General features: G+C 36.4%; 1 protein-coding gene across 3 annotated transcripts in view; it reads right to left on the bottom strand.

Annotated features, from left to right (window-relative positions):
- LOC127510561 (protein phosphatase 1H-like) overlaps window positions 1–19119 on the bottom strand; it is a 132225-nt gene that overhangs the window by 60449 nt on the left and 52657 nt on the right. For 2 of the 3 annotated variants that reach the window (XM_051890149.1, XM_051890150.1), the window contains exons 3-5: window positions 17631–17999; window positions 12904–13016; window positions 11072–11156 (exon numbers count right to left, since the gene is read on the bottom strand). In XM_051890149.1, the coding sequence (XP_051746109.1) occupies window positions 11072–11156; window positions 12904–13016; window positions 17631–17999 (567 nt within the window). Of the gene's footprint in view, window positions 1–3727; window positions 3749–11071; window positions 11157–12903; window positions 13017–17630; window positions 18000–19119 lie in introns of all 3 variants that reach the window. The other variant, XM_051890145.1, reaches the window with a different exon arrangement.

Here is a 19119-nt window from a genome sequence, read left to right as displayed (position 1 = left end):
ATTTCACAGGTTGAAGCCACGTGTCATTGGAACGGTAGGCCCCTACAGGCATCTTTTCTAGTTTACATGTTGGCACAGTCTGTGTTTTATTCTGCAAACAGGCTGAACACCACTTGTTGCTGAGATTGTAGGCCCCACGAGGCCTCCTTTTTTAGCTGACTTGTTAGCAGGATACCTGGGAGTCCAATACCATCATCAGCCACGCCCCACCTCTGTTGAGTAGGCCTTAAGCAGGCCTCTCGTGGAGTATGTGGCGTAATATGCATTTCCTTTTAGAAACTAAATCTTGAATGCATGGCCTGATGGTTGGTATGGTTATGGTCGCCACTAGCTGATGCCATGTGTTTACTAGGGTAGGCCCTGTGGGCCTCCCGTGCAGCATGTTGGAGTTCAGTTATGTACTCCTCTCACTTGAGAGTAAAAAGGTGCTTTTACCGAGTACTCTTCTGGGTGGCTGACCTCTCAAGGGTGAGTTTTTGTGGTAAAACCTTACTGAGGTTTGGTTTTAACTACATCAGCCTCCTTGAGTCTGGGTTTCTACTCCAGTCGAGCTAAATAGCTACCTAGTATCTAGATTGGTTCTATTTTTGCTCCTAGAACCCTAATGGGTAAACACTGCCACGAGCTGATGCCACGTGTCTGCTGAGGTCATAGGCCAGTCAAAGGCCTTCCTTAGTGCGTGTTGGCGTACGTTGTACTCCTCTTGCTTTAAAGAGTAAAAAGGTTCTTTTACCAAGTACACTGCTCGTTGGACTGTGTTAGGTAGATTGTCATGTGGGCACTTTACAGTTAAATTACTGTTACTAAGCCATATGTCCTGCTCCCAGCAGGTGTCCCTCACAGGCCACCATTGAATGTCCTTCTAATATGGCGAAATGCTTTTCGTATGTGAATCATGCTCCATATAAAGTTATTATCATGATGTAGGCCCCTTTCTGGCCTCCATGATTATGTGCCCACAGTATGGTCTACCTGTTAGGATGAGCTTTGTACTTCCCTGCTGGGTTGTTTGTGTAATAGTGCTTAGCTCCCTAAGCTGATCATGGGTTGTAGGCCTCCATGAGGCCTCCTCCTGAGGTTCAGCCCTAGGCTGGTTTGTGCTCCCCTGTATCAGGGTTTCTAGCGCACAGCCTCCTCAGTGCAAATAATCAAGCGCTGAGTAGATCCTAGGATGAGCAGATTATACTCCCCTCAATACGAGAGTTCATAGCACTCAGCTGAGTTCTGCTTTCCAGGATGCCCGTCTGGGTTTGAGTTGCTTACTGCCCTTCTTGCAGTCGCTCTTACCTGCTCTTTTCTAAGAATGCGTTTTGGAGATTCTGTACTCAGACAGGGTTGGCCAAGACTAAGTTTGTCCTACATCAGACCAGGTTGGCCTCCCTGGTGGCATTGGGGGGTGACTTCGTTCCCCTCTAGTGACTGGCCAGGGCTCCTTTTGGTTCCCTGGCCACATTCCCTTTAAGGGACCTCTTTTTCTCGGAAACGTTGGTCCCAGATGCCTTGAGCGGCCTTAGTAGGCTTTCTACAAAAGGCCTCTTTTAGGCTCAGCCTGGGCTGTTGGCCGTAGGAAATGCTGTCACTGACAGCCTGGTGTGACCCGGGGGTGAGTTGCTAAGCGTTTCCTTCGAAACTGCCCGACATTTGTCAGCCATATTATTTGGCATGCACTCTCCTTAAGCATGGCGGCGTGGGTATATCGTTCCCCATAGCGTTTCAAACGCAGAGCGAGTTCCCTTTCGAAAGGGAACGTCTCAGGTTACGTATGTAACCATGGTTCCCTGAGAACCAGGGAACGAGACTCTGCGTTTCCTTGCCATGCTTCGGGCTGCCTGCCTGCAGGACAGTCTCTCAAGACGATAGATACTGACTATTTCTCCAGGCGCTCCTTTTATACTTCCGGGTCGCGCCATATTACGTCATAGGCTGTCGCCGGCCAATAGGGATTGGAGTTGTTGGATAGTTTGCTTTCAGACACCGGGTCACGTGTGACGTTCCCCATAGCGTTTCAAACGCAGAGTCTCGTTACCTGGTTCTCAGGGAACCATGGTTACATACGTAACCTGAGACGTTTAGCGTCATTGGTAGTGCATTTGCCTCGCATGCCAGCAGCGATCGGGCCGGGGTTTGAGACTGACTCAGAGCAGGGTGGTTAGGATTGGAGTGTGAGTTTTGGAGGCGGAGCAATGAAAAGAGGGGTGTGTTTGTTTGGGTTGATTTCAAATATCAACAATGTCCAACAGCATAGTTCAAATACCACTTACTGCACCTTTAATTCACAATTATAACCAGATTTCTGTTGAATATGTATAGATACATCTTCCCAGAATTTTTTGGAATGGTAACATTCAAAAAAAAGATGTAGAATTCTTTCTGGTTGATCTGAACAAAATGAAAAATTTTCATCAATATCCATAAATTTTGATAAAGTATAGTTGCTAACATAAACATTATGAAGTACTTTCAGATGTATTTCCTGAAGTTTGTTAGATATACAAAACTGAAAGGGAAGCAGCCAAGCTTTTTTCCAAATAATCTCTGGGAAACAAATGTTACAGAAAAATTTCCCTCTAGGCTTAATGGATCTCTTTTCATAAAATAGATTTCTAACAAATTTATTTGTGCATTTTTTACTCTTAATGTCCACCACATTTAAACAAAGAATGGGTTCAATTCTACAAATATTAAGGGACAAAATATGGCTTCTCATTAACATCAATAAACCTGTGGGAATGGCGTTTATCACAGAATAATATTCTCTATATTTAATAGGAAATGCCCATTTATTCATAGAATTTTCATAAGAAAGCAACTGAGCTGACTGATCAAAAAGGTCAGGAAAAAAAGTTCTTTATCCATCCCAGTGTTGGGTGTAACGCATTACTAAGTAACGCGTTGCTGTAATTAAATTACTTATCCACTGAAAAAGTAAGGGATTACTGTTTTAGGTAATTTAATTACAGTTACTTATAATGTACTTGCGTTACATACTGTAAATAAGTTCAACAGTTCTGTTTAAATCAATATTGAATTTAAATTTTAAATTTGTCGTCTAAAGTTAAAAGTGAACGCTGCCTCTTTAAAATCGTTAGCTGTAGTGCAGTTGAGCGCACCAGTTGTCTTAGTGACAGCAGTCTTTAAAATATGCTACTGTCTACTATTGACTGTCTGTATTATAAATGATAAACAACAAAAGAAAAGCTTTAATAAGGATTAATCTATATTTAATTTATAAAGTTATGACTATGCAGAGTTATTTTATATTTGATTATTCAATTTCTGTGGTATTTTTACTTACTACTATTAGACCTACCTGGAAAAAAATATACAGCATTGTTTTATTTGTATTTTTATATATTTTTACCGTGGTATTGACTTTGGCATCGAGTATTGTGCACTTTTGGTGGTATCAGTACCGACTACTAGATTTTTGGTATAGTAACATCCCTATTTGTTACTAAAAAAAAATGTAAGTATTATAAAGTAAATAAAAGTATTATAGTATATGTTTTAATAAAGTTAAAATGTTTTAAAAAGCTATAAAAGGCTAAACTATTCCATGTTTGACTGGTCTATCCAGTCAAGGTTTATAGGGATTTTAAGAAGTATTTAGTAAGTTACTTATTGAGTAATTGAAATACTTTTCAGAGTAATTAGAAAAGTATTTTAAATACAATATTGATGATGTAATTAGTAATTAGTAATTAATTACTTTTTTGAAGTAACTTACCCAACACTGATCCATCCAACTCTGTAAATAAAGAGATTTCCGATTAACTGTAATATAAGCATTATTCCACAAGATTGCTTTATGTGGGGAAAAGTTATGTACATAACATAACTTCCAGGCCTTAAGAGCTTGTTGATAGAAATTGGGGTAACACTTTAGGGTCTTAGGGTCTTTTAACTAGTTGCTTATTAGCATGCATATTACTAGAATATTGGCTATTTATTAGTACTTATTAAGCACATATTAATGTCTTATTCTGCATGACCTTATTCTACATTCTTAATCCTACCAAATAACTAAACTTAACAACTACCTTACTAACTATTAATAAGCAGTAAATGAGGAGTTTATTAAGGGAAAAGCCGTAGTTAATAGTTTATATGTGTTCCCTATACTACAGTGTTACCGAAATTGGATAATGCCACAGGCAGTTTGCTAGTAGAATAATCACACATTAACAAAAAAGAAAAAACCTCCAACCTTTTTAAAAATATATGGTATAAAAAACCATATTGAGTCTGATTTAAGTAGACAGTTTCTGAGTTATTTTACTTTGATACTTTGAGTATAATTTAAATCGAAAAAGTCCAAAAGCTCAAAACCACCCTAATTTCTAGGACCTTGAATACTTTCCTTTCTTAAATGATGATGTTTATTCCTCCAAACAAATTTAGTAAATAAATCGTTAATTGAACAAAAAGGGTTAATGCCGGATAAACAAATCTAGATACCCATTCTGCTTTGGTTAGAAGGACTCTACCTATAATAGTCAAGTATCTTTGAAGGCAGTTATTAAAGATGTTTTGAGCTTTTTTAAGTTTAGGGAAAAAATAAATTCTTGTTTCTCCACTATATCTTTTGTAACACTTATTCCTAATTACTGAATCTTATTTTTTACTGTGATGTTACATAAAAATGTTTCATTTGATTCATAAAGGCACATTATTTCACATTTCATTACATTTAACATTAAACCAGAAGCAACAGAAAAAGTGTTTACTATCTGTAATGCTGCGGGCAACTGTTCTTTATTCTTTAAGAAAAGAACAGTATCATCCGCAAGCTGAGTTAATCTAATTTGTTTGTTGAAGACTGTAATTCCTTGAATATTTGGAGAATTCAAAACTTTTATGGAAAGAAACTCTACTACAATAAGGAATAAAAAAGGGGATATAAGACAACCTTGGCACACTCCTCTACAAATGGAAAATCTTTTAGAAGTGTTTGGACATAAATTAATAGAAGTATTAATACCTCTATGAAACATTTCAATTATAGAAACAAATCTTTCCACCAAAAGATTTTAATGCCCTATACATAAACTGATGTTAAATTGTGTCAAAAGCTTTATGGAAATCTAGGTAAACAATTAAAGCCTCTGATTCCACCAAACTTGAATAGTCGAACAAATCCAAAATCAGTCTAATGTTCCAACTTATGTGTCGGCCAGCCATAAACCCAGTTTGACACTTCATTAATGATTTCGTCTAGACCTTTTTTCAAAGGAACTGCATAAACATAAGATAACAGTTTATAATCTACATTTAATAATGTTATAGGACGCCAGTTATCCAAAATCCAATGATCTTTATCCGGTTTAGGGAGTAGGGTTATTAACCCGTTTTCAATAATATCCCAAAAGCAGAGATAAAATTCAACTGAAAGATCATCTTTTTCATTGAACGAATAGCTATAACCATCTCTTGCTTCCTCAGTTCTTCATCACTAAGGTCTCAAAATTGAATAGAAATAGACCGAGACTGATTGCTTAACTGACTCAAAAAAGTCAGAACATTTATCCATTTCAATTACAGATTCATATAACTGAGTGAAAAGATTCCACATAATTTGTAATCAGTTTAGGATTCGAAGTGAGTACATCATCAATTTTAAGAGAGGAGATCATTTGTCTTTTATAATAATGTTTTTCTAGTGAAAAAAAATTGCTTGTGTTCTTTTCCCCCTTTTCTAACCACTTAGCTCTAGAACAAATGAATGCCCCTTTGCTGTATTAATATATATATATGATCAATTTTAGTTTTTAATGTCTCCAATCTGACTTTTTCATCTTCTGTAAGATTATTGTTTTTCAAAAGAAAGTCTAATTCTGTCATAAGTGCCTTTTCCTTATTCAAATGATTTTCTTTTTAACTTGTTTACTAAAACATACAGCAGACTGTATGCAGACTGCTCACATACTATTATTTTTAATATCACAACCAGAGAGTGCCAAAAAAATCATTTTATGATCCAATAAGCAACTTCAGTAACATATTAGACACATCCTGGGTCGATTAACCATAAATCAATCCTTGACTGCAAAGATCTAGAGGAGTTACTCCAAGAATAACACTTTTCATTAAAATTCAAGAATCTCCAAATATCCACTATAGAAAGATGGGTACATAGAAGGGTAGTAAATTTAAATTTCGAAGAATAAATCGTATGTGGAGGGAAACGATCTAAGAAATCATCTGGGGCATCATTGAAATCACCACCCATTATCAAAAAGGCACCTTGATATTTCCCCATCAATACTGATATAGAGTGTGTGACCTCTGTAGACATATTTTTAGCTTGGACTGAAGAATTGTGACCATAAAAATTTCCCAAGACAAATACAGAATTATCCAGTTTAACAACTAAGTAACCATCTACCTTCTTTTGAGGTAACCAATTCCTATACGTCACCTTTAAACTTATTTAGAAGAATAGCGACACCTGCCGAATGATGAGAAGCATGACAATAGAAGATTTGATCTCCCCACTAGGAACGCCACCATTTAACATCAGTTTCGCATTATTGAGTGTCATGCAAAAAAAAAAACATTTTTGCATTTGTATGTCTAACAAAAATAAACATGGACTTCCTTTTAGTGCGGTCTCGTAAACCCCTAACATTAAGAGAAATAATCTTTAAACAACTAAAAACAAAATCAGACATAAAATAATCTTATTTGGATGTCAGAACAATGTTATATAAAGAACCCTGAAACAATGAAATTGACAAACCAGTCGGTACTGATCCACTCCTAACTTGAAGAGTCACATCACCTGGAAGAATGTTTTTATGGCCCGAAGACTGAGCACCCAATTTCAGTTCGACTGCCATGCCAGCATAGTCAATAACTCCTACTCAGTTACTATTCATCTTGATATTCATCAACACAGTTTTTCTCCATCAATAAAAGCATCTGCTCCACGAAAGTAAGCTCTCTTCCCCTCGGTGGAGGCGGCAAGATGGCGGCCAGGGTGGATGGTCTCTTTTAAGTGCGGATGTCTTAGGGGTGTTTTTTCCAAATATTTGTAAAGGGAGAAATTCTTTTTCATACTTTATGGACTACTTGTATTTTATATTGGATTGTTAACTAGACGATAGGCTCTGGAATAGTTCCTCCTCGGTTGTATATTGATTTCCTCTCACAAAATGAAACAGAGTACGATCAACAGCTCTAGTGGTGCCATTAAACGAAAAGAGAAGGGTGCCTCTAAAATATCGAAATCTGTAGAGACACAAAAAGGTCAAGATGAAGGGATAAATAATGACATTGAGATGACAGATCATTCGTACACTTTTGAGCTTCAGTGTATGCCAGATATGGATGACAAGCCAGAAAAACCTCGCGCCAAAAAAGCGAAAGACGAACCTTCGCTTCTTGAAATGCAAGAGAATATCGTAACTCTCGTCCAAAAAAATTAATGAGAGCTCGGGGCATCTGGAGAATCTGATTCGAGAAAATACGCTCAGCATTGGAACCCTGAAAAAGTCAATTGACTTCGCGCTGAATGAAGTTAAGGACTTAAAAGATGAAATGAAAGCTGTTAAAGAAGTTACTAAATCACACGAGCAGAAAGTTGCTGAGCTTGAACGAAAAGTCAATGAAGCTGAAAGATACCGGCGGAGATGGAACTTGAGGTTGCATGGTGTTCCCGAGAAAACGGATGAGGGTCTCAAGCATCTGGTGATTGGAATCTGCGATTCAGTTGCTCCAGAACTAAAGGAAAGATGCCAAGTTGATGTGGACATTGTTCATAGACTGGGTCGGAAAGAATACGGCAGAAGCCCAAGAACAACAATAATTCAGTTCACGAACAGGTCTACTCGGGATCTACTCTGGAAAAGGGCGAAGAACTGAATTCCTTCAAGCGCAGCATTTACGGTTTACAGAGGACCTGACCGCGCTGGATGTGGAAAGACGAAAACTCCTGTGGCCCATGGTGAAAGATGCCAGAGAGAAAGGTCGTAAAGCTTTTTTTGTGGGAAGTAGAGCCTTTGCTGATGGTGTCGAAATTTTCCCCACATAAAAGGTTTGGTTCTGATGATTTTTGACCATAAAATAAGCACAAATTAAAAGACAATGGTCGAGGGGGGGATGAAGAAAAAAATAAAAATACAAAATAATAATCTCCCAGGTTAAATTGTTATTTAATAGGAATTATACACCCTTTGAGTTACATATAAGTTAGCTTTTAAGAGTTTTCTCATTCTTTTTTCTGTAATTGTTAAAAGTTCATGTCGTTATCTTTTTGTTCTTTTAATGTCAGGGGTATTCGAGATTTAACTAAACGAAAGGCTGTTTTTTGTATTGCAAGAGATTTAATGTAGATTTTTATTTGTTACAAGAGACCCATGCTTGCTTTTCAGATGTGAATTTTTGGAAGGCACAATGGGGCAGTGAAGTTTGGCATTCTTTTGGAAGTAATCATTCAGCAGGAGTTGCGATTTTAAAGTGTTCATTCAAAGGTAAAATTGTTAATACCAAAGTCCACAATGGGGGTAGGTGGATAATTCTAACAGTATCCTTGGATAGGAAAATGTTTTTGTTAGGTACTGTATATGCCTCAAATATTAAAAAATATAATGTTGATTTGTTCTCTGATATTGAAAATGAGATTACTAAGGTAAGAGAAAGATTTCATTATATTGAAATTATTCTAGGTGGGGACTTTAATATTGTCCCAGATGCTAAAATAGATAAAATTCCTATTCCAATCAAACCATCTACATCTAATTCAGAGCTATCTAAATTTTGTGAAAACTTAGGGATAATTGATATATGGAGAAATAAACATCCACTTATGAAAGAGTACACTTGGAGTAATAGAGATAAATCTAAACAGTCAAGAATAGACCTTTGGTTAATTTCTAATTCATTAGAACAAAATACTAACAAAGTGTCCATTGAACCATCAATATTGTCTGATCACAAAATGATTTATCTTCTCATTAAATGGAATAACGAAACTTCTTTTAAAGGCTCTAGGACTTATTGGAAACTCAATAATAGACTACTGGAAATAGATAGTTTTAAACATGGGATTAAAAAAATAATACAAACCTATTGGAATCAAGCTAAGCAAACAAATTTATATTGTAAAAATTGGGAGCTTATGAAGTTTCAGATTAGACTTAGTGCAATTAAAAAAGGCAAAGAAGTTGCAAAATTAAATAAATCAAAAGAAGAGGAAATTATTAAATCTATTTGTAACATTACTGACAGGAATTCTAATTTGTTAATGAATTTGCAGGCTGAGTTAGATAAATTATATCTAATAAAGGCAAAAGGAGCATTTATTAGATCATGAAGACGCTGGTTAGAAGAAGGGGAAACTAATTCCCGATATTTTTATAATTTAGAGAAAAGGAATGGAGAGTATACATCTATTAGAAAGCTTAATATTAATGGCCATGAAACACAGGACCCCATTATTATTTCAAAATATATCTCAAATTTTTATGGTAAATTATATTCTAGTAATGCATGTTCTATAGACAAAATAGATAACTTTTTAAATATACTAAACTATAAATATACTATAACTAAAATATAACAGAGATAATATAGATGAAGATTTTAAAGCCCTTTGTGATAAGGAAGTATCCAGTTTAGAGATTAGAACAGCTATAAAAAAACTTAAATTAAACAAGTCCCCAGGTAATGATGGCTTAACTGCTGAATTTTTTAAAGTATTTCAGGATGATCTAGCTGAATTTTTGTTAATGGTCTTTAAAGAGTCTATTGATCAGGGTTTTTTGCCTCCCTCTATGACACAAGGCCTAATATCACTAATTCCAAAGCCTGATAAAGACCTATTATCACTAGATAATTGGCGGCCAATCACCTTAATTAATAACGATAGCAAAATTATTGCTTCTATATTCGCTGAAAGGTTAAAATCAGGATTAGAATCTATTGTTGATGAGGTGCAGTCAGGTTTTATAAAAGGAAGACATATTTCCAATAATATTAGACTTGTACTAGATCTCATAGATTATAATGAAATTATCAATGAAAATAGTTTTATTCTGTTTGTCGATTTTTATAAGGCCTTTGATACAATCGGACATGACTTTATTTTTAAAACCCTTGAATTTTTTGGTTTTGGGGACAAATTTCAAAAAGTAATCAGAACCCTATATAACAAGATTAATAGCTCTGTAAAATTGTATAGCGTTTGATTTTATATTATTAGTTACAGAAAGGCAAACTAAAGGCTATAATGCTTTCTCATTTACCATCAACATCCAGCAAATACACATCTATATCATTAAAACAAATCTCTGAATATCTAATTAACATTTAATTTAACAAACCTTGCATATTTAATCAAATCCAGCTGTGAGATCTTCTTAAGTGTCTATTTGTAGCCCGCATGAACGCGTCTATTCTGTGTATGACAGTCGGTCCGTGTGAAGTGAATGCAGACTGCAGAGTTCAGCTTCACTGGAGACGCGATCGACAAACTTTAAATCCATGATTTTAAAATATGCTGTTCTATATCCAGTTGCCCACTATGTCATATTCATTCTATTTTCACTGTGTGCTGTATGTAAAAACCTTGTCTTTACCTTGGCAAGAAGTTGCTATCTAAAATATAAGAATGTTTATTTTAAAGATTTATTTATTTTTTAATTTTAATTTCATTTTCATTCATTAATTTAATTTTCATATTTCTAATTTATTAAATATGAATTAAAATAAATATAAATTATACATATTATATATCAGCTTTATGTCGGACATCGGCCATCCTGCTCGATATTGGCATCGGCCATCAAAAAAACAAATGTCGGTCGACCACTAGTCGGTGGCCCTTGATTAACTAATTGAGGAACTCTGCTGTAAAGGTTTATTAGAGTTGAACTTTTTTTTTTTTTTTTTTTTTTAAATGTCCATGGCTTTAAAACATCTATCTTTTAAAATAATTATGATAGGGATAAGACAATTTTTTAATCACAATAAAATGAATAATAACAATATTATAATCATAAGGTTACGTCAAAGGATTTGGTCTCTTTGACGTATAAACTGCTTCCAAGGAGCGAATGACATGGCAACTTACAAGGAACTGAAGTCTTTGTCTCTCGGACTCAGGGGTGAATTCTGTGGACATAGGAATTATCTCTCCATTTCTGATTATAATGGCTCTGAGGGGTAAAACACACACACAGAGAGAGAGAGAGAGAGAGAGAGAGAGAGCGAGAGATATGTACATACAGTGGGTACGGAAAGTATTCAGACCCCCTTAAATTTTTCACTCTTTGTTATATTGCAGCCATTTGCTAAAATCATTTAAGTTCATTTTTTTTCCTCATTATTGTACACACAGCACCCCATATTGACAGAAAAACACAGAATTGTTGACATTTTTGCAGATTTATTAAAAAAGAAAAACTGAAATATCACATGGTCCTAAGTATTCAGACCCTTTGCTCAGTATTTAGTAGAAGCACCCTTTTGATCTAATACAGCCATGTGTCTTTTTGGGAAAGATGCAACAAGTTTTTCACACCTGGATTTGGGGATCCTCTGCCATTCCTCCTTGAAGATCCTCTCCAGTTCTGTCAGGTTGGATGGTAAACGTTGGTGGACAGCCATTTTTAGGTCTCTCCAGAGATGCTCAATTGGGTTTAAGTCAGGGCTCTGGCTGGCCCATTCAAGAACAGTCACGGAGTTGTTGTGAAGCCACTCCTTCGTTATTTTAGCTGTGTGCTTAGGGTCATTGTCTTGTTGGAAGGTAAACCTTCGGCCCAGTCTGAGGTCCTGAGCACTCTGGAGAAGGTTTTCGTCCAGGATATCCCTGTACTTGGCCGCATTCATCTTTCCCTCAATTGCAACCAGTCGTCCTGTCCCTACAGCTGAAAAACACCCCCACAGCATGATGCTGCCACCACCATGCTTCACTGTTGGGACTGTATTGGACAGGTGATGAGCAGTGCGTGGTTTTCTCCACACATACCGCTTAGAATTAAGGCCAAAAAGTTCTATCTTGGTCTCATCAGACCAGAGAATCTTATTGCTCACCATCTTAGCAAACTCCATGCGGGCTTTCATGTGTCTTGCACTGAGGAGAGGCTTCCGTTGGGCCACTCTGCCATAAAGCCCCGACTGGTGGAGGGCTGCAGTGATGGTTGACTTTCTACAACTTTCTCCCATCTCCCGACTGCATCTCTGGAGCTCAGCCACAGTGATCTTTGGGTTCTTCTTTACCTCTCTCACCAAGGCTCTTCTCCCCCGATAGCTCAGTTTGGCCGGACGGCCAGCTCTAGGAAGGGTTCAGGTCGTCCCAAACGTCTTCCATTTAAGGATTATGGAGGCCATTGTGCTCTTAGGAACCTTAAGTGCAGCAGAAATTTTTTTGTAACCTTGGCCAGATCTGTGCCTTGCCACAGTTCTGTCTCTGAGCTCTTCAGGCAGTTCCTTTGACCTCATGATTCTCATTTGCTCTGACATGCACTGTGAGCTGTAAGGTCTTATATAGACAGGTGTGTGGCTTTCCTAATCAAGTCCAATCAGTATAATCAAACACAGCTGGACTCAAATGAAGGTGTAGAACCATCTCAAGGATGATCAGAAGAAATGGACAGCACCTGAGTTAAATATATGAGTGTCACAGCAAAGGGTCTGAATACTTAGGACCATGTGATATTTCAGTTTTTCTTTTTTTAATAAATCTGCAAAAATGTCAACAATTCTGTGTTTTTCTGTCAATATGGGGTGCTGTGTGTACATTAATGAGGAAAAAAAAATGAACTTAAATGTTTTTAGCAAATGGCTGCAATATAACAAAGAGTGAAAAATTTAAGGGGGTCTGAATACTTTCCGTACCCACTGTATAAGGAAATGATCAAATCTGTCCATCGATGTGTATAAATACATTCAATTATGTCTTACCTGCTATCTCCAGCATTGGCAACATACAGCTTTCCCAGCAGGAAGACAACTACAAGCACAGTGCAGCCACCAGAGATGTTGTATATAGATTTTTCCCTCTCGATTTGGGCATCCTGAAATAAACATGGAGATGAAATTAAGAAAAGCAACTATAAAATAAACTGTTACTACATTTGTTTGGATAAACCATGTTCAAAACCATTCATAATCATTGTAAAATATGTAATATATGTACTCCTATGGCCACACGTCAGCTGAATTATAAAGGCAATAATAGGCAATAATAACAATAATAAAAAATATTACATGTCGTAACAATTATTTAGTGTTATTATATTTATTGTTATTATTGTGATTATTATCAAGAAATTAAAATATTTGGTAACACTTTAGTATAGGGAACAACTATTAACTACAACTTTTCCCTCAATAAACTCCTAATTTACTGCTTATTAATAGTTAGTTGTTAATAGGTAGTTGTTAAGTTTAGGTATTGGGTAAGAATTTAGAATAAGGTCATGCAGAATAAGGCATTAATATGTGCTTTATAAGTACTAATAAATAGCCAATATTCTATCAATATTGAATAGTGTTGTCTTTACCATATCGTTTTTGCTGCTACTAAAAATAAAAAGCCACATGAGATCAGTCTTACAGTGATTTTACCATGGTTATAGGTGTTATAGATAAGAGTGTTCAGTTCTCTAGCAATGGTGTTAAGACACAATATTGTGTCTACACAATATTATTGAACCCAGTCTTCATCTCATGTACACCATTCACATGACTTTTCACAAAAGAACACTATTTGTGTAGTGATGGGTCAACAGCGTGTGGATCCATAAGCAGCTTTATTAAACACAGCAGCAGTACAGAAAAGGGCAGAGCAATACCGTAGTCAGGGACAGGCAGGGGTCGAGGCAGGCAGTGAGATATATATAAGGGTTACAAGGTCATTTCCAAACAATTTGAAGTCCATCATCATTCTACAATGAGGAAAATTATTCAAGACATTCAAAACAGACACAAATCTTTCCATGAGTGGACGTCCCAGCAAATTCACCCCAAGATCAGACTGCTCAGAGAAATTGCAGACAACCCAAGAACTACACCTCAGACTCTACAGGCCTCAGTTAACATGTTAAATGATAAAGTTCAAGGCAGTACAATTAGAAAAAGATGGGACAAGTATGGCATGTTTGGAAGCTTTACCAGGAGAAAGCCTCTTCTCTCTAAAAAAAAAAAAAAAACATGGCAGCACAGCTTAGGTTTGCAAAGTTGCATCTGAACAAATCATAAGACTTCTAGAACAATGTTCTTTGGACAGATGAGACCAAAGTGGAAATGTTTGGCCATAATGCATAGTGCCACATTTGGTGAAAACCAAAAAAGCATATCAGCACAAACACCGCATACCAAAAGTCAAGCATGCTGGTGAAGGGGTGATAATTTTGGGCTTGTTTTGTAGCCATGGGCCCTGGGCACCTCACAGCCACTGAGTCGACCATGAACTCCTCTGTATACCAAAGTTTTCTAGAGTGAAATGTGAGGCCATCTGTCCGACAGCTAAGGCTTAGCCAAAATTGGGTCATGCAGCTGGACAATGATCCTAAGAACACCAGCATATCTACAACAGAATGGCTGAAAAAGAAGTCCAGACCTCATCCTGACTGAAATGTTGTGGCGTGAGCTGTGCATTAACAAATGCCCACAAACCTCAATAAAATGAAGCAACGTTGTAAAGAAGAGTGGGCCAGAATTTCTCCAGAATGATGTGAGAGACTGATAAAGTCATACAGAAAATGATTACTTCAAGTTATTGCTGCTAAAAGTGGATCCACAGGCAATTGAATCATAGGGTGTCCTAACTTTTTCACCCATGGTTTTTCCATCTTGGCTTTATTTTTGCTAAATAAATAAGGACATGGTGACATGTCGTGTTGTTGTTCATCTGAAGTTTTATATTCAAAATTTTAAGACCTGCCAAGCACTAGATGATTTTTTATTATGTCCTGATACGGAAAACCATGGAATTCAATAGGGTGTACTAACTTTTTCCACATGACTATATACTGTATATATCTCAGTATATCAATATAATGTGTATTCTTCTTTGAAACATAACATTAAGTTAAACCTGCCTTCTGGTAAGTTTAATTTAAGCCTCAATTTAGTCCTGAAGTAGTCATCATGGTCATCGTCTGGTATTTTCTTAAAAGGTTGCTGGCTCTCCATTACTCCTGTCAGTAATTCATCCAACTGGTCAGTATCTTTATTTGCAGTTCCACTGTCAGTCTTAAATCTCTCTCTTCAGGCATCAACAGCAGTTTTTTGAGGTTTATTTTTATATTCTTCCACAAGACCTGTATTAAATAACTACAGTACTGTCAACCCACAGATTTCACAAACAGTAAGGTAATAAAGCTGATGATTCTTACCTGAAGTTGTTGTATTGTTCTTGTAGATGTGTTCATTTGCATTAAATGAATTCTTTGATTTTTTTGCTATTTGCTTTAAAAGAGTTTTTTTGATTGCAGTCTTTTTTGCTGCCTTTGTTTTCCCTGGATTTGCATCTCAGTTCCACACAATTTTAAGCTTTTCTTGGTTCATTCCATGTTTTATAGGCAACCTTTATCGTGCTAATTCAGATTAGCATAGTTGGTTTATTTTAGTTCAGGACTTCATAGCCCCGGAGTTAGTAATCTGTACTGTTTCAGAAAACCATTTTTTAAAACCATGATCCACTATTCTAGATTAAGGCTTACTCGTGTCTTAATTTAAACACTGTCCGGGAAACCGCCTGTTTATGTATGATGCACTATAAAGGCATTCATAATGTATTTTATATTACATTGTCTTTTCATAAATAATTGTGATCAAAGTTAAAATGCATTTTAATATTTGCATATTTCCTTGTTACATCTGAAATTGGTTGTTTGTCATGTATTATACTTTCTAAAGGTTTATTATAACTGTGGTTACAATTATTCATGAGACCATACAATGCATTTTAAGGGGCATTACAAGGCATAATTAAAATATTTTTTATAATGCATTATATATAAAGGTTTTTAAAAAATGTGTTACCATATTTTCTTTGCATTAGGTGCAAATAGTGTTAAATGTAATTTACACTAAGTGTAAAGATGTGTCTGTTTGTACCTAAGTGTACTGTAGTATATTATAAAACAATCTGCAATAATAACAACATATTTAATATACTGTATATGTTTTTATTTATTAAAACCGTAAATGGATGCTGCCTTATTGGGACATTACTTGTCCCTATTCCTAATGCACCTCCCCAACACCTACCCCTAACCCTACACTGAACCCTACTTACACCAAATTCAATTTCAATTAAAGCTGCAAGCAGCGATGAAAGGGCCCTCGCACCCGTGCCACCGCCACCCGGTTGCTTTAGGAAAATAGAGCATGGTGGCCAATATTCATTTAAGTACATAATTATAGGAGGATAATGTCAGTCATTTGTATTTGCCACACTTCCTGCTACCAGCTGGTGGCGATATGACTATAACTTAATTTTGGCATGTAGATGTCTTCAGGCCAGGGCACTTATCAAACATTTGAAGTTTGAGACAGATTGACATTGTATGCTTGAGTTACAATAACTTCCTGTTTTGTGGCGTTAATCGCATACATTAGCACTTAGCCAAATGTCGCATGATTTAAAGTGTTTCTAGCATGTTTTGAACTTCATGGCATATTTAAATGTGTTTCAGGGTATACATTACAGTGCAAAGCATGCTATTTCTTGTTGCCAACAGGTGGCGCTATGACTAACTGAATATTTGCACATAGATGTCTTTAGGCCAGGACTCTAATAAAACATGTGAAGTTTGGGACAGATCGGACATTGTATGTCTGAGTTACAACAAATTCCTGTTTCATAGCGAAACATCGAAATTTGTCAGGCTGCCACGGACATGCCCTTTAGCGAAAACTCTAGATCTTCACAATTTAACGTCACAAAGGCCTTAAGATTAGACTGACCAAATATGACCTTGATCTGATTAAAGCTCTAGGAGGAGTTCGTTAAAGAACAACGTCTGGAAATGGCAAAAACTGCAAAAATTTTGCAGAAAAAATTCAAAATATCTCTCTTCCTGTTGGGTTTTCAGATTTCGCACCCAGGGACTTTTTTGTAGGTATTGGGCTGTTGCATGTGTGTTTCGAATTTCTCAGTTGTATGTGAAACGTAGCACAAAGGGCGCTTAATTGAAATTTTGTTGTTGGTGCTATCCAACCATTTTACCACACCTAATTCTGTAACCCATATCAGATGTAAATTTTCACCACTTCTGAGGCATGTGCAAAGTTTTGTGAGTTTTCGAGCATGTTTAGGCCCTCAAAAATGTGATTAATTTCGGAGAAGAATAATAATTGACCGAGCAATTACAATAGGCCTATTAAATTAAATTAATTAAGGGCCTATTAAATACCCATTGCCACTGCTCCTGTTATCTGATGGGTTTCTTTTGTAATTTTGTCTGGGTCAGTCAGAAAATGGTGTGCGGAATTAGTGTAAATAGCCTCTGCCAACAAGGCGGGCTATTTGCACCAAGTATTAATAGACATTCTGCATTAAAATTTATTTTATACAGCTTTTTCATTCTCTCCTGTGTAATACCATTGGAACTGGAAAACTCATGTAACTCAAACCACATCCAGTAATTTTGTGGAAACTACACAGAGTTGGACCTCACCATATTCTTGAAGGCATTCTCCAAGGCACCAATCACAAGGCTTTCATGATGGATCTTCTTCTCCACAAAGAACCGTGTAGGAGGGGTGCAGGGGGAGCCAGGTGCACCAGTGGCCCCACGTAGGGACGCAGCCCGGGTGAGGGCCCGATGTGTGCATGGGGATGAATGGTGGTTGGGTTCATCACCCAATACAGTTGGGGGAAGAGACGCCAGGTTAGACAGGACCCCCAGTACACCTTGGAGCTGCTCCACAATGTGTTGGTGTAGAAGTCTGGAAGCCACCACTGCTGCTCCTGAACCAGCATGACCATCAAACAGTGCCCAGTAATGGAAGATCAGCCCTTCTGAGTCTTGTGGACAAATACAAGCCTACATAACACAGCAAACAACAGTTGCTTAGTAATTTCCTTATATATTAAAGCAGTAAGCCCCAATAAGGCGTGGTTAACTGATTCTAGAACAGCTAAGGGGGCATTGTTAGACACAACGAGAAGCAATGCCTAAAACCCCCTTTGCTATTCAAAAGTAACTGTAAACCATGGTTTCACAGGGTTTTCTCATTTTCTGAAGACATATACTTTGCATATAGGTTTCATAAAATAAAAAGTAACCAAATGTAATAATTTATTGATGTAATGAGCTATGTCGCTCAGCCTTTCATTTCAAGGACCGGATCTTTCCATTTTATAAAAGCCTTGTTCCACTGCATGAACTTTCTGAAGTTCCTGGAATTAGTTTATGCTTGACATTACAGTTTGTGTATAATTATCAGGCAAATAGATATTCTGATCATGTGTTTCTTCCAAGCACATTTTACCAATTCCAAACTGCATCAATCTTAATAATTAATATTACGATGATGAGGGAAGGTGTGGCTTAAAGTAAAAAAAAAATAAATAAAACTTTATATTCAGATCTGCAGAATTATTTGGCAGGTTTTTTTTCTATAAGTAAAATGGGCCAAAAGAGATATTTAACCAACATAAAAAAATGTCAAAAAAATATGAAATGCCCATGAGATGGATGCAGACCCTAGTAAAAAACACTATACTTTTTATTTACAATTTATTCATATGTACTTTAGTATAACTAAATGTATTTGTGGCACGTTATAAAAATTGGTATACTTAAAGTCTGCTAAATTGGAACAACTAATTTTGTACTAAATGCATTTTAGATGTCCAAAAGCAGTGCTGAAATTCAACTAAAGTTGTATTAAATATACTTGTTTGTACTAAAGTGGAACTATTCCAAGTATATTTAAGTACACTTTAAATATACTCTTGTATTTACGTTTTGAAATGCAAAATTCACTCAGCATAATCTTCAAATGTATTTTGGTGACATTAGAATTGCAATTCAATTACACTTAAAGAGTGTTGAAGATACATTAATATTATATTGATAACAAACTTTCAGTGATTTTAAAACACATTTCAATGGCATTCCAAGTAAACTTGAAGTGTGCTAATGGCATCATTATAGTGTG

The sequence above is a fragment of the Ctenopharyngodon idella genome, chromosome 4, assembly GCF_019924925.1.
Source record: "Ctenopharyngodon idella isolate HZGC_01 chromosome 4, HZGC01, whole genome shotgun sequence".
Classification (NCBI taxonomy): Eukaryota; Metazoa; Chordata; class Actinopteri; order Cypriniformes; family Xenocyprididae; genus Ctenopharyngodon; species Ctenopharyngodon idella.
This window is presented reverse-complemented; position numbering and strand designations above follow the sequence as displayed.